Source organism: Centruroides sculpturatus, unplaced genomic scaffold (genome assembly GCF_000671375.1).
Source record: "Centruroides sculpturatus isolate CEXI.00-Female unplaced genomic scaffold, Cexi_2.0 scaffold501, whole genome shotgun sequence".
Taxonomy (NCBI): Eukaryota; Metazoa; Arthropoda; class Arachnida; order Scorpiones; family Buthidae; genus Centruroides; species Centruroides sculpturatus.
The window spans coordinates 4,847-19,589 of NW_019384766.1; the positions used below are offsets into that span (position 1 = coordinate 4,847).

The 14,743-nt window shown below is 29.9% G+C and overlaps 1 protein-coding gene and 1 pseudogene across 1 annotated transcript; one reads left to right on the plus strand and one right to left on the minus strand.

Moving 5' to 3' along the window:
- Window positions 1–6,229: 6,229 nt before the first annotated feature.
- Window positions 6,230–10,626, minus strand: LOC111628923. Its single transcript, XM_023372782.1, has 2 exons — window positions 10,356–10,626; window positions 6,230–7,041 (listed from the first exon to the last, which is right to left on the minus strand). The coding sequence occupies exons 1-2, from the start codon at window positions 10,542–10,544 to the stop codon at window positions 6,298–6,300; spliced, it is 933 nt and encodes a 310-aa protein (XP_023228550.1). The 5' UTR covers window positions 10,545–10,626; the 3' UTR covers window positions 6,230–6,297.
- Window positions 10,627–12,644: 2,018 nt separating this feature from the next.
- Window positions 12,645–14,528, plus strand: LOC111628920 (annotated as a pseudogene).
- Window positions 14,529–14,743: the final 215 nt, after the last annotated feature.

Consider the following 14,743-nt stretch of genomic DNA (forward strand, 5'->3'; position numbering starts at 1 on the left):
GAATCCTGTAAAATAAAAGTTTTTTATTAATAAATTATATTTTTAAAATTTATCATATTTATATTTTCTCTGTGTTGAAACTGTATCCTCTTTTGTTATATTTTGAGACACAATGAAGTGTTGACACTAGACACTGGACTTTTTCACATCTACTTTATTTTCTTATGTACTTTATAGTCTTTAAACTAATTGTCCCAGTCCAGTGACTAGGGATTGCAATTGCTGGATCCCTCATTCAGCAATCCAGCTGGATCCAGTGCATTCTTCGGCCTGCTGGATCCGCAAATACTCAATTAACTTTCTAAATAATGGTACAAAAGTCTACGTTATCAGCGTTGCCGCTTTGCTATGTGTGCTATCACTTGGCAGCAAGAGCAACATTGCTGTTCAGTGTGCCATGTGCTACACTCCCTCTCTACAACGCACTGCCCACCCTTTTACCTCTGCTGATATAATTGCCAGTTGACTTTCTGCTCTCGCTAAATAAATTGTCTTTGCGCTAAGTAAAATAAGTAACTCCTCTCCTAGTCCTGGTGCATAATTCTAATTTACAGTCGGTTATGATGTCAATGAATCACATGACGGAACAATCACAGTTTAAGCCTATGGGGAGCTGCAGCCTTGCGGCTCGCTTCACTTGCTGCTTTCGCGGCTTGTCCACAAAACCTAACCTATCCCTCCGGGAGATGACTGTCACTAGCTAATAGAAAATCTTTTATTTCAGCTCAATTGATGTTTTACCAGAGACAAAAAATAAGAAAGTTTGCATACTTTTTTCCAGTGATCGTGCGATGATCGGGAGTGGCGTCACTCTCTCTGCTAAGCCTATCATGTGTTTAACAGGCAGTCCAGCAGATATTGATGCCAACACGCTCACTATCATTCGCGATCAGCTAGAACTGCGCCTTTAAGGAATAGGAAGCTCTGTTGATTGATACTGCAACTGCGACAAGTGACTTTAATATTTTAGATTTTAAGAAGAATCAAAATATAAAACTGCACGTAGAAGCTCTGTAGAAGACAAAGTAAAAAACCAGGGCACAATTTTGAGTGCCGACCTTTCCGCACTCCGACCTTTTGCGGAGTGCCGAGGCACTCCGCAAAAGAATCAGAGAATGGTGTCTTAACGAGGTCACAGGGCTGTTGATTTACATACAGAACCCAAAGAAGTATGACCAAAATGTTAGAAAGCCTGCTTATTCTTTCACAATTCCGAAAAAAAAAAAATGTAATGCACCAGATGAAAAATATGCTGAATCATGTAAATATATATGTAGTGGAACCAGCAGCAATGGCAGAGGAGATTATGGAGGTGGAAAACAATAAACCAGATAACCCAGATTCCCTGAATTTCACATTGGAACAAGAATTGGAGATCCAACTAAAGCGTGAGAAATAAAACTTCATGAAATGGAAAGAAACTAGTACTGAGAAGGATTATGATAAGTTATTAAAAAAGGAAATGACTGTTTATGAAAGCGAGGTAGTCAGAGGTAAAACCTTATCTTTGATTTATGATTATTTGATGACCCTGAAACCAACTAGCGTAGAGGCAGAAAAGGCCTTCTCTGAAGCAGGATATATATGCAGTTCATTAAGAAGTAGGTTGGGAGACATCACCAATACCATTTGTTTCTTGAGATCCTACTTCCAGAAAAGTCAAAAAAATAACAGAAGTGATTGATTTAATTTTATATAATCCTTTAAAATACTTTATTCAAGACAAGACTAATATTTTATAACTTCTACTCTAATTCTATTAAGTAAAAGTTTTTAACTTTTATTCTATAAGTGGTTAGTGAGCTAGGCTAGGCAATTTTATTGTGAAAATTAGTGAGAAACTGAGACTACCTAGTTAGTTAAATAGGTAATTAAAGTAATGAGTATCAGTATCTTAGATATATGATGATATGAATGTATGTGATTCATGATTGTGATAGTAATAACTAACTACTAGACTACTACTAATTAGTTACTCACTACTTTACTAACACTAACAATTAAATTACTTATAAATACAGTAACTACAGACTGATATGTAGAGCCTATATAAGAAAACTCATAAGACTGATAGCCACTTAGCCACTGATTATCTGTCCTTACATTATTATATAATATAATATATTAATACAAATTAATTTGTAGAATTACCTTTGCTATTGTTTAACTTAAAGATTACATTATAATTATAATCTAACTAAACATTTAAGGTTAATTATCTCTATCTCAAGTGTTAAACCAAACCAAAGTTAAGTTTACTACCTAAATGTGTAAGAAGTTTTACTGATTTATTTATGGTGACCAATCTAAATAATAAAAGTTTCTTAAGTATTTTTTAAAAAAATGTTTTATTTCTTTAAAAAAATCCATAAATTGCTGAATAGATAAATAGATAGATAGATAGATAACACTTGCACCAAGATTGCACCAAAAATATATCCATGCTGGATCCAGCTGGAATGACGATCCAGCAAAAATCCAGCTGGATTAAAAACACTGCTGGATTGCAATCCCTACCAGTGACTAGTGTCAACACTTTATGGTGTCTCAAAATATAATATTTATATTTATTAAGTATATTTATTTTTAATAATATAAAAGCAAATATAAAAAAACTAATATAATTTTCATATATTTTCATATATATTCCTGCATATTAATAATGTTCCTACATATTAATTAAAAATTTTGTTATAGAATAATATTCTATAACAAAATTACCCAATAGCTAAATATTAAAGCTTTATTAAAGCATAAAAACTTTATACTAAGGGATAAAATATTTATTTTTCAAGTGAGTTGCAATTCTAAAAAATGTTTAATTTTTTTAATACAATTGATTATTAAACAAAATTCTATTAATTAGCATGCAAACAAATTTTTTTAAAAAACTTTTTAACAATTGATATGCAAGATACGTAATTTTTATTTGTAATAAATAAAAAATATCAATTACTTTTTAAAAACATAATACTTCTTTTTTTAGCTAATCCAGTGATTCTTAACCAGTGTTCTGCAAACTTGCCTTGCATATTTGATGAAAAAAAATTTTTAAACTTTTTTTTTTTGCAAATGTATTTTGATGTATTACAACAAATTACTTTATTCATAGATAATTCCTTGTTTCTATTTTATTCAATACTAGCAGACCCCGCCACGCGTTGTTGTTGCTCAAAATGTATCTATTATAAATTTATAACACTTCCCCCATGGAAGGGAATTTTTTGAAAAGTTTCTTCTTAGTGTACATTCTCTTGACATATCCTATTAAAACGCTATCAAAAACTCGCATCTAAAATAGTATAAATAGAAGCAGAGTTCTTTACCATAAGCCTTAATCTTGTCCGTCTCCCTCCCAGTGGGGTTGAATTTCGACACATACAGGGCTTTGGAGCGGAGCTGGAGCTGGAGCATGGAGCAGGTGGAGCAATGGATTTTTACTCGAAGCAGGAGCGGAGCCGGAGCACGGAAATTTGTAGTGCTCCACTGCTCCAATATATATATATTTATTTAATATTTGAGACAATGAGAATGGAAGTGGCATAAGTTGTAATATTTACAAATGTTAAAAATACAATAATTGAACTAAAAAGAAAGGTGATCACAAGCACAGATTAATTTTATATCCATTCCGCTTATGTCCCATGTGAAAGGTGGGAACCTCTCTCTCCAGTCTCCACTATCCCCTGACCAAGCTATTCCTTCCCCTTCATGACTCCCCAGTCTATTTATTAAAATCAATAATGAGGATGTATGTTAATTTTTTAAATAATAAATTAGTTGTAAATAAACAAGTTTTTTTATGCGTACTTACATATCAAAGACAAAATTAGTGTAATTCCTATAAGAATATTTTAACCGGAGCATGGAGCGGAGCTGGAGCAAATACTTTGATACCAGAGCGGAGCAACTCAAAAAAATGGTTGCTCCAAAGCCCTGGACACGTATATTATATAAAAACACGTGCGTATTTGAATGCAGCGTTGTGTCAAAATTTCAAACGAATCCGTATGAACAAACGAACATTACATTTTTATTTATATAAATACATAGATGATCCGCTTTAGTTCATTTTCACAGAAAAGCAAACTTAGGGAGTCGTACTCATAGCGCCATCTGTTGGACATAAAAGCCTTAACCTAGATTATATCTTTTAATTTATATGAATGTTTAACGAAATAATATACAGCCTATGTCCACCCTAAAGTTCCATTCTAAATATTGGTGAAAGAATTTTTGAAATCGAATGAGTAGTTTCGGAGATTACCTGCTGCATACGAACTTACATACAAACATTACCTCTTTATAATATTAGTATAGACAATAAAGTTTATTGCTTCATTGTTTTTTGAGAATAGTATCATTTGTTGATTTTTAAATATATTAATGCTAATGCTCCATGTAATAAAGGTGAACGGTGTTCTAAGACATCAGAAAGGTTGAGAACCAATGATTTAATCATTATTGTAAAGCAGTGATGAGCAACCTTTTCTGGATGTGGGCCACAACTACTAGGCTTCCAGCAGGCAGTGTGGTTTTTTTCTCACAGAGTTGCAGGCCTTAAGCCTACTGAGTATCAGCATATTCCATAACCATCAGTACACTAGGTTCTAATTTGTTTCAAAAACTGTTATTGAATATCAGCTTGTAAAGCAGTTTGTGAATCCTTTTATCTATGATATTACATCTTAAAAGATGATTGCTTAGACTGCTGCAAACATTTGATTAATGAATTTAATGACTAATTTGGCTAGTAAAGGTTTAAGATTGGTTTAATGACATACTAGGTTCTAAAATAATATATGCTAGTGATATGCAAATTAATAATAATATATACATATATAATATAATATAATATATATATATATATATATATAAATGGACATGTGTGTCCCTATATTTCACTTTTCAGTCAAAACTACACATCGCACATGAATGGTGTTTGTATGTGGTAGTAGCCNAATCAGGCTATAAATTTGCTATTATTAATGATTAGTTAGATATTAAGTAATTTGGTATTAGAGGTAGATGCTAGGTATCATCTCTTATCTAAATTAATAATTATAATAATTTATTAAAAAATTTAGAACCATCTGGAAGAAAAGAACTAACCTGGAGTGGGACTTGAACCCAGAACCTCTGCTTATCATGCAGTGCACTTGCCAGTTATACCACCTGGACCTCCAAGCAATTCTTTGCTTCCAGACATATTTAAACTTTAGATATAAACATACATGATTACTCATAGTGCCAGCTTGGAACAACTCCTACTCAGCCATAATGGAGGTGTATTTAGGTCGTGGGTGTAGGAGTTGTTTCCAGCTGCACCATGAGTAATCTTGTATGTTTATATGTAAAGTTTAAATATGCCTGGAAGCAAAGAATTGCTTGGAGGTTTGGATGGCATAACTGGCACAGTAAGGAGAGGGTGCTGTTTCAAGTCACACTCGCGGCTAGTTTCTTCCAAATGATTCTAAATTATTAAAAATTATAATAATTAATTTAGATAAGAGATGGTACCTAGCATCTACCTCTAATACAGCAGAGTGTCATTTATCCGAATCAATTGGTGACTGGGTGGTTCGGATAACTGATTGTGTATGAAAAAATATATTAACCTATCCCATGTTGAAATTTTTCTCTGTTGCATGTTGCTTCGCATTGAATTTTCATCGATGTTAAGCCTAACATATACTTTTTAAAATAATAATTGTGGCTATTGTATCGTTAAAAATTATTTCTTTATTTCTTACAAACAAAATAAATATATCGAAAAATATAAAAACCAAAAAATATATACTTTAGAAGATGATCTAGTATCAAAAATGTTCGATTCAGAATGACACACAGTCTTCAGAAAAGCACCACACAAAAGTGTCAGTGCTGCCAGCTAAAACACACACACCAACAAAAAAAATATTGGAGTAGCCCAAGCTATAGCTAAAGATTGCAATGCCACAGCACTAGCAGAAATTTAAATTTGCCAACTGGAATGCTTTCGGATAACCGGCATTTCGGATAAACGACGCTCTACTTTAGTTTATTCTAATCTTTCCACTGATCAAGTTTAATTTGAATATTCCTTGTCATGGATAGCAGCTTAATTACAGTTACATAATGACATGAATCAGAAAACAACAAAATAAAATTACATTGCCAATGCCCCAGGATCTGTATATTAAGACCTTCTGGGTCATGGGTAGAAAAATTTTTTAAATATTATTTAAATATTATAAAAAAATGTTGAAAAATAGTGATTTATATAATTTTAAAAAAGTATATCAAGCATAACATAACCTAATTACTATTCATTAGCTTACCTTCTACAACTTCTTTGACTTCATTAGTTGTTGCTTCTCCTGCAATTTCGCCATTTTGAGGTGAAACACATTTTTGTTTTTCATCTATATCTGACTGAGTTTCAATGAACTGAAGTGTGTTTGACTTATTTTCATATATTTCTCGATTTAAACCAGGTGATTTTTCAATTATCTCTCTTTCATCAATTCTCCTACTTGGTTTATTTGAAAGACTTATTTCATCTATATATTCATCAAAATTTTCATTCATCTGCAATTCATTATGAGGTTCTAACATTTTATTTGTGTTTATTATTAAATTTGATCTGCATAGTTCAATATCTACAGAAGAGGTAGACTGACTGTCTGGTATTAATTCAGATTTATCACAAACACACTTTTCTGGTCCAACACAATCTATTACCTGAGCCATCATTGATACGTTTGTTTCAACATTAGGCCTATCAATTTCTTTTTTAATTTCTTCAATTGTGTCTATCCTATTATCAGGTGGTCCATTTTCATTTAATATCACATTTGTTTCAATAAAATCATCACTTTCTGATAACCGATTGTTGGAGTCAGTTTCTTGCTGTTCTACAATCACATTATTCACTAAAGAAGCTTGTTCTAGATTTACAGAAACATTCTGTAATGATGACTTAATAGAAGTTCCATTAGCAAGTGCTGCAACTTGAGCTGCAAACATGGCAGCAATATGATTGTCCTGGTGCCCAGAATCCTGTAAAATAAAAGTTTAAAGCATTTATTTATATTAAATTAATTTAATGTTTAATTTCAATACTCACATTAAAAAATTACTGTAAAATAATTTAATGTTCAGAAAATTTTTACTGTAGCAACACAGGCACCAAAATGTGATTTGAATTCCAATTAAAAACACAGGGCATAACAAAAGTTTCTGGTACAGCTGTTCCTCTGAATCAATTTATCAAATGTGAAAATAAATATCCATTCATTATTCCTAAAGAGTATAACTAAATTAATAGCCAACGTGTCATGTCCACCATTTCAACTCACTTTTCTAAATACTGTCCAAAACTTTCATTAAGAATACAAATTCATCCTCATGACCAAGTTCTATTCTTCCATTATAAATATATATAACAAAAGTTTCTAATAAGTACAGATACTTTTTCAAATTTTACTGTGCAAAATTCATGAGAACAACTAAGCTCACTTGTATTCATTTTCTGTCAAACAAAGCATCACTCAACAAAGATTACATGAACACAAGTTTCCTTCATCAGAATCAATGTCTTTTCATTAAAAAAAATGATCTTGTCATAAATAATCCAAATAACATTCAGGAATTTAAGACACTTTTACAGAAATTATGGGAGTATTACTAATGTCGTTTCCCCACTAATTTTCACTTCCTACATGGCATTGATTCTAAACTATGATTCCACTTTAATGGTATGAAAATTAAATATCACCTTAGATATAAAAAAAATCAAAATTGCTAATATACCAAAAACTCTTGTTACATTCTGCATCATCACAAATGTTTTTTTTATATTAATACAAATTAATAATGAATAATGAAATGTTTTGATTAATAACAATTTTTATGTTTAAATTGTTATTAATCAGAACATTTCATTTACCGTATTTTGACGAGTATAAGTCACACTTTTTTTACTACTTTTTGGGGCTCAAAATCATAATGCGTCTTATACTCGACAGGTAACCATTTTTACAGTGAAATTATTTACAGTAGTGGTCCACTCTAGGGACCAACCTGTGCAGTGATCCGTTAAGCACATGACCCCTCAACCGAATGGCTAGAGTACCTAGATTATCAGAATAGCGACACACGAGTCATCGCCACCATGTTCTGTCGACTGTCATTGCATGACCTCTGAGTTTACATTAAGAAATGATGATTATTTCAGTTTAATAAAGGTGTTGATTCACCCATCCATCATATTCTTGAATAAAAAATGAATAAAATGCATCCGTCACATTCTTGAATAAAAAACGAATAAAATGCAATCTCCCATTAAAAAAGTTTTTTCTAAATTTTCTGTCTCAAAATAGGGGTGCGTCTTATACTCGACAGCGACTTATACTTGTCAAAATACGGTATATCAAAGAATTCACGTATAAAGATTTTATAATGTATAAAAGTTTTTTGCATTATTTTATTTAAATGATTTTTACCAGTCTGACATTTTTTATTGACAAAAAAAACTCTTTTGTTGATATAAATTTTTGAATAAAACTTTCAAACATGGATCCTTTAATGAAGATTAAACCATCTACATATAATTAAAGTAGAGCATCAATTATCCGAATGTCAATCAACCAAAACATCAATTAACCGAAAATTTTCCAGTCAGCAAATTTATATTTCCACTAGTGATGTGGCGCTGCAATCTTTGACTATGTCTTAGGCTACTCCAATATTATTTTTTGTTGGTGTGCGTGTTTTAGCTGGCAGCAGTGGCTGCGACCATGAGAGGGTACTTAAGGACATGCCAGGATTTGAACGAATTTCAACATGGGATAGGTTAATACATTTTTTCGTACATAATCAGTTATCCAAAAAATCGATTTTCTAAACAACCCCAGTCCCCAATTGATTCAGATAATTGATACTCTACTGTAATTATCTTTAACACATCAAATTACGTAATTTTTAATTATCACATTAATGTAAAATTAATTTATTGCAATGGTGAATTTTAGATATGACAAATCAAAGTAAAACATTTTATTTTACTGATATAATGAAATTTCTTATTTCTTTAATACTGATCTTTTGTGTTCATTTATACAAAATTTGTTAGTTTATTAATAACATTCAACAATAAATAATATTACACATTTGACTGTATAAGCATGGCATTAGTAATATTTGCATTTTATGACTGTCTTCATCAGAAAATTTATTTAATTTTACTTTAAAAATATGAATTTCAATGTGCTAAGATTTATTATATTAAATATTTCAAAACTATACTTCATTCTACCTTAACTGTCAATAACAAATGAACTTTTCCAATGAAAGCTTGAATTTATAAATTTTATTTTAGCTGGATAATTGATAAATATATTAATCCACCTTAATACTACTTTTAATCCATTAGGGACAATCCATTAGTTGACAAACTATGTAACATTAATATGATATACAACAAGTTAGTTATCTCAATCTTACTATTAAATCAACTTTATTTGATTTATATCTTCATTTTAAAATATGAGAAACTGAGCTCATTCAGAAGTGAATCAGAACATGCCCAGTTTATCACATTCCTAATTGTAATTGTTATTGCAATGAGAAATATAATAAATTATCAGTAAATAATCACTAATTAGTTTGACAAAAATGTAAATATATTTTAAGAATTCAAAAATTCTTCCATTTAAAATGAACAAAATATGATTTCAATTATTTATATTTATATTTTCAGTAATATTTTAAGATTTTAATGAATGTTTTTTTATTTTAAATATTCTGTTTAGAAAATAGAAAAAAGGATATATCAATTTTTTAACAACCTAACAGAAAATAATAAATTACAATAACAGTTATCTACTATTAAACATCTACCAATAATAACCGTAAAATATTTTAAAGTATATATCATTTGTAAAATATAATATACAGTATATTTATCTGTATTTAACAAAACAGTATAAAACAAAAACATTATATTTTCATTTTCTATTCATAAATATAAAATAGTAACTTCTTTGCAACAGCCTTTTTTCCCACTTTATTTTACAACTGATAAAACCATCTTTTAAAAATTTCATCAAATAAGAGTAATTATTGTGATAACTTCTATTTCATTCTGATCAACTTTTTTCCTTGTCACAAAAAATAAATTTAATAAATGCTAAATAACAATTTTAAAAAGTTAAAGCAAATAAAAATTTCATAACAACAACAAATAATAATAATGAAATCACTATAAGAATAATGAACTGTTTAAAACAATGTGATAATCACAATTTAACCACTTTCAAATCACACTAGAGTTAAGCAGTTATTCTGAAGTAATTTATTTAATTTAAACTTACAACAGGAGATGTCCCTCTGGCACTTGAATAACCAGAACTTCCAGCACTCATAATGTCTTCAGTTATATCCCTGAACGTTCCAGGTTCTTGAATGCGTATGAGTTTCCTTTCTTTTTTGAAAGCTGCAGAATTGTTCTGTCCCAAATTAGTCAGAGATGGTCGATTTGCAGTTGCAACAGGAATTTGCATTTGAGAATAATACACTAAATTATAACAAATGCATAAAGAAAAATTAGAAAAAATGATTTTACTGATAAATCAATTATTGAGCATTTGAAAAAGGAATAAACAAAGCCTGTTATTATTCACTTAAAAAAGAACAGTTCAAATTAATGCTTACATAAGATACTTTTGAGCTTTTTTTTGAACATATTGAAGATTTTTATTTTTCTTATAAATTTAGTTTATGGGTAATACTCAATAAATATTTTATTTCATTTGATTACAATAGAAGTTCATTAATCTGAAACCTGATAATACAGAATGCCTGATAATCTGCACCTCTTTAAAGTAACCAATAATCTGAAATTGTCTGACGATAATTTGGCAGCTAGTATTGTGCAAATTAAAATTTGTTTAGACACATGGTATGCTAAACACTCTGGGTAGAAATCAAGGTAAAAGTGAGGAAAAATTTTACATGTCAAAGATAACCATAAAATTGAAAAAAATGGTTTATCTTGTTAAAATATCTTGTTTGTGTTGGTTTGAATGCTTTCACTCATGCTTTCCTATGCCTAATACAGTTTATACCACAATCTCCAAACAATTTTATGCAAATATCTTTCAGAATCAAACTTGAAAGTATCACCTGATGTTTACAGGTTTTAGTACAAGTAAAATTTAATCCTCTCTAGGTTACATTATATTGTATTGAACAACACTGCTTCATTTGAGCTAGCATATGTGTTTTGTGTTTAAAAATGGGCATGACCAATGTATTTTCTTTCCTACAGATCAATGCAAGGACAGCACACTTAAAAACAGATTTCTCATATATGGACATGAATGTGAATGTTGACTTTGAGCAATAATGTGTTAATTATCATCTTTGCAGATTTTTCAATCAATCTTAATACAGTATAGTTATTCATAAGCAAATCAGAAGCATAAAGCAGTAAGCACTGATGAAATTTTTTACAATATCTGCAACATTCAGATAGCATATAACTTATTGAATTATTGAAAAATACAAAAACATTTGGTAATCTGCATTACTCTGGTCTCACAGGTAGATGCTGGATCAATAAACTTTTATTATAAGAGCCGCCGCAAACTACAGGAAGCAGGAGCTAGCATACGCTCAGTCGCACTCCCAAGCTCTGCCTTTTTTCCCATGAGACTATGAGCCACTTTTGCTAGGTAAGCTATGTGTGCAAGAAGCAGCTGCTAACTACACAATGTTTGCTCGTGTAATGTAGTCCAAATGATGTGGATTCCACTTATGTGAATTGGCTATAGAACAAGATTTTATTATAAAACAATTGTAATCAGTCAATTTTTGTTCCAAACTTTGAAACAGCATGGGAAAAACATGTTTACTAGTTAAGCCTAACTAGGCTTAACTAGCCGAAAACTATTTATATACAATGTTTATACTATTTTCTTTTCAATATTGAATGTATTAATCATGTAATTTATGTACATCGATAAAATTCTATTATTGTCTTCTTATCATCAGAAAAATATCTATTTGCTCATGCAAAAGTTATATTTTGGATTTTTAAATAAAAATGTAACCTAAACTTCAGTATATAAAGTTAACTTATTAAAATCTAAAGATTATTTAACATTCCAATAATTATGCCAAAAAACACCACAATAAATGGATAAGTTCAGTAAATAAAAAAAGTTTTGAATAGAAACTTTCAAATGTTGCAGAGAATTTTATAATTTTACCTGTTAAATCATAGTAGTAAACACAATACATCATCACAATACAAAAATCACTACAATTAACTTAAATATTACAGTAATGATAGATTAGTCCAGTGTGCCATAAACTTCTCATAGGAACGCTGTAAAGTTTTAAAAATTTATTTAAAAATTCTAAATTTTTTAATAATTTTAATAATACTTTTATTTTTTTAATATATAAAAAATGAAGACCTTTAACATCATATTTTATTTTTACAGATATAAAAGCATGTTTGATGCAATACAATTTTTGGTACATCACCAAAAATTTTGAGTGTCTCTCTAGCTCAAAAAGATTCAAAATCACTATAGTCTATTTATCATAACTTGGCACCTTCTGTAAACAAACTAAGACACACCTTCCTTTGTTTATTGGTTTAAACCCACATCCATCAATTAAAAATCACATTGCATCTCATTTGTCTGCAGAAAATAGTTCTTTGTTATTTATAAAATCATTAATGAAATACTAGTCACTTAGCAGTGATTATAAATGTAATTATTTCATATTTGTTAAGTTGTTATTTTAACGAATATTTGCACATTCTGAATCATTAGAAATAAACTTTTTCCAGTCATGCACACTATAATGTTTTTGTTTCTTTTCCATTCATTACAATAACTATTGTTATTTCAAACTGTGTTGTTAAATTACAAAAATGAAAAACTTGAATGTAAATATGATTAAACATCAGCAAGGAAAAATTGATGAGGAGCTCAGATAAACAAATAGTATTAAATTTGTTTAATTCTTTAACTGAAACGAATCCAGAAGTCTGCATGAAGGATATAGTGAAAATGGTAGCAAAGACAACAGGGATATCAGAACAGAGCATTTACAGAATTCGCAAAGAATATTTTACTAATGGTAAGGTATTAACTCCTTCGAAAGCCCGTAAGCGTACTCAACTTGTTGACAAATATGACAAATTCACAAAATGTGCCATTAGAGGTAAAGTACACAATTTTTATTTTTTTAAATGAATTACCTATTGTAGATAAGGTATTACAGGCTGTTAATGATGATCCAGATTTACCAGACTTTACTAGATCTACGATATATAATTTGTTAAAATTACTTAATTTTAAATATACGAATCGAAACAGAATAGTAGATTAATTGAAAGAGACGATATCATTTTATGGCAAAGACAATATCTAGGAAAAATAAGAGAAATATGTTCTTTAGGTCGTAAGATTTACTATTTGGACGAAACAGGATTAATGTGGGCCACACCAAGAATACACCAAGAATAAACTATGGAAGGACTGTTCAATTACGTCATATCATGAAGCTTTTATGTCTGGACGATCTACTGGATTGAAAAATCCTTCTGGAAAGGGAAAACGAATAGTTGTTGTTCATATAGGCAGTAATACAGGTTTTCTTAATGATGGTCTATATGAATTTGAATTAAAGTCAACAAAAAGACTACCATGAAGAAATGGATAGCAAGAATTTCAAAAAATGGTTTGAAAAAAATATTATCGAAATTAGAAAGTAATGCTATTGTTGTCATGGACAATGCTCCATATCACTCAGCTAAAATTGAGAAGATTCCAAATTGTAATTGGAAAAAAGCTGACATAATTTCTTGATTGGAAAAAAATAGGGTTCATCATAACGACAAAATGTTGAAAATAGAACTTTTGGATATTGTTAAAAAAAATAAAACATAAATACGATAAATATATTATTGACGAAATGTCCAAAGAAATGGGTATCGATGTGTTATGTTTACCTCCGTATCATTGTAATTTAAATCCTATTGAATTGATATGGGCAGATATGAAAGGTTACATCACACATCACAACACAACATTCAAACTGTTGGATGTACAAATTTTAATGAATAAAGCTATCAAACAAATAACTGAAGAACGATGGAGAAAATGCATCAAACATATAGAAAAAGAACAACAACAAATGTGGGAACTTGATGAGATTTCGAAAACTGTTGTAGAAAAACTGATTATTCAGTCTAATGCAAGTAGTGATGAAAGCGATATAAATGATTACTTTGAGCAACTATCTTCTGATACAAATGATTAATAAGGTAAGTTCACACTATAATTATTTTTAAAAATTTTTAATTATATAAATATCACATAGATAAATTCATACATTACAGTAACATTTTCCTTTAGAGGTAGAGGTTAGTGTATTATTTTAAGGATTGCAGGAGAATGTTTTTTGTTTTGTTTTATATCTATTTAATAAAATACAGTCGACCCCCCCTATAAGATCATAGATACGTTCCATTTTTTAGGAATCCGATTTCTTACGAGTCCTTCCAATCACAGCCCGACACGTGTGAAGTTTACAAACTACGGCTGATTGAAAGGTTTTCTTCCATAAAATTAATCGATTCTAGACTAATCCGATTCAACATTTCCAAAATACGTATATTTTTTTTGGGAATAATCCGTATAAACAGGAGTGCACAACCTGCGGCCCGCGGGCCACATAA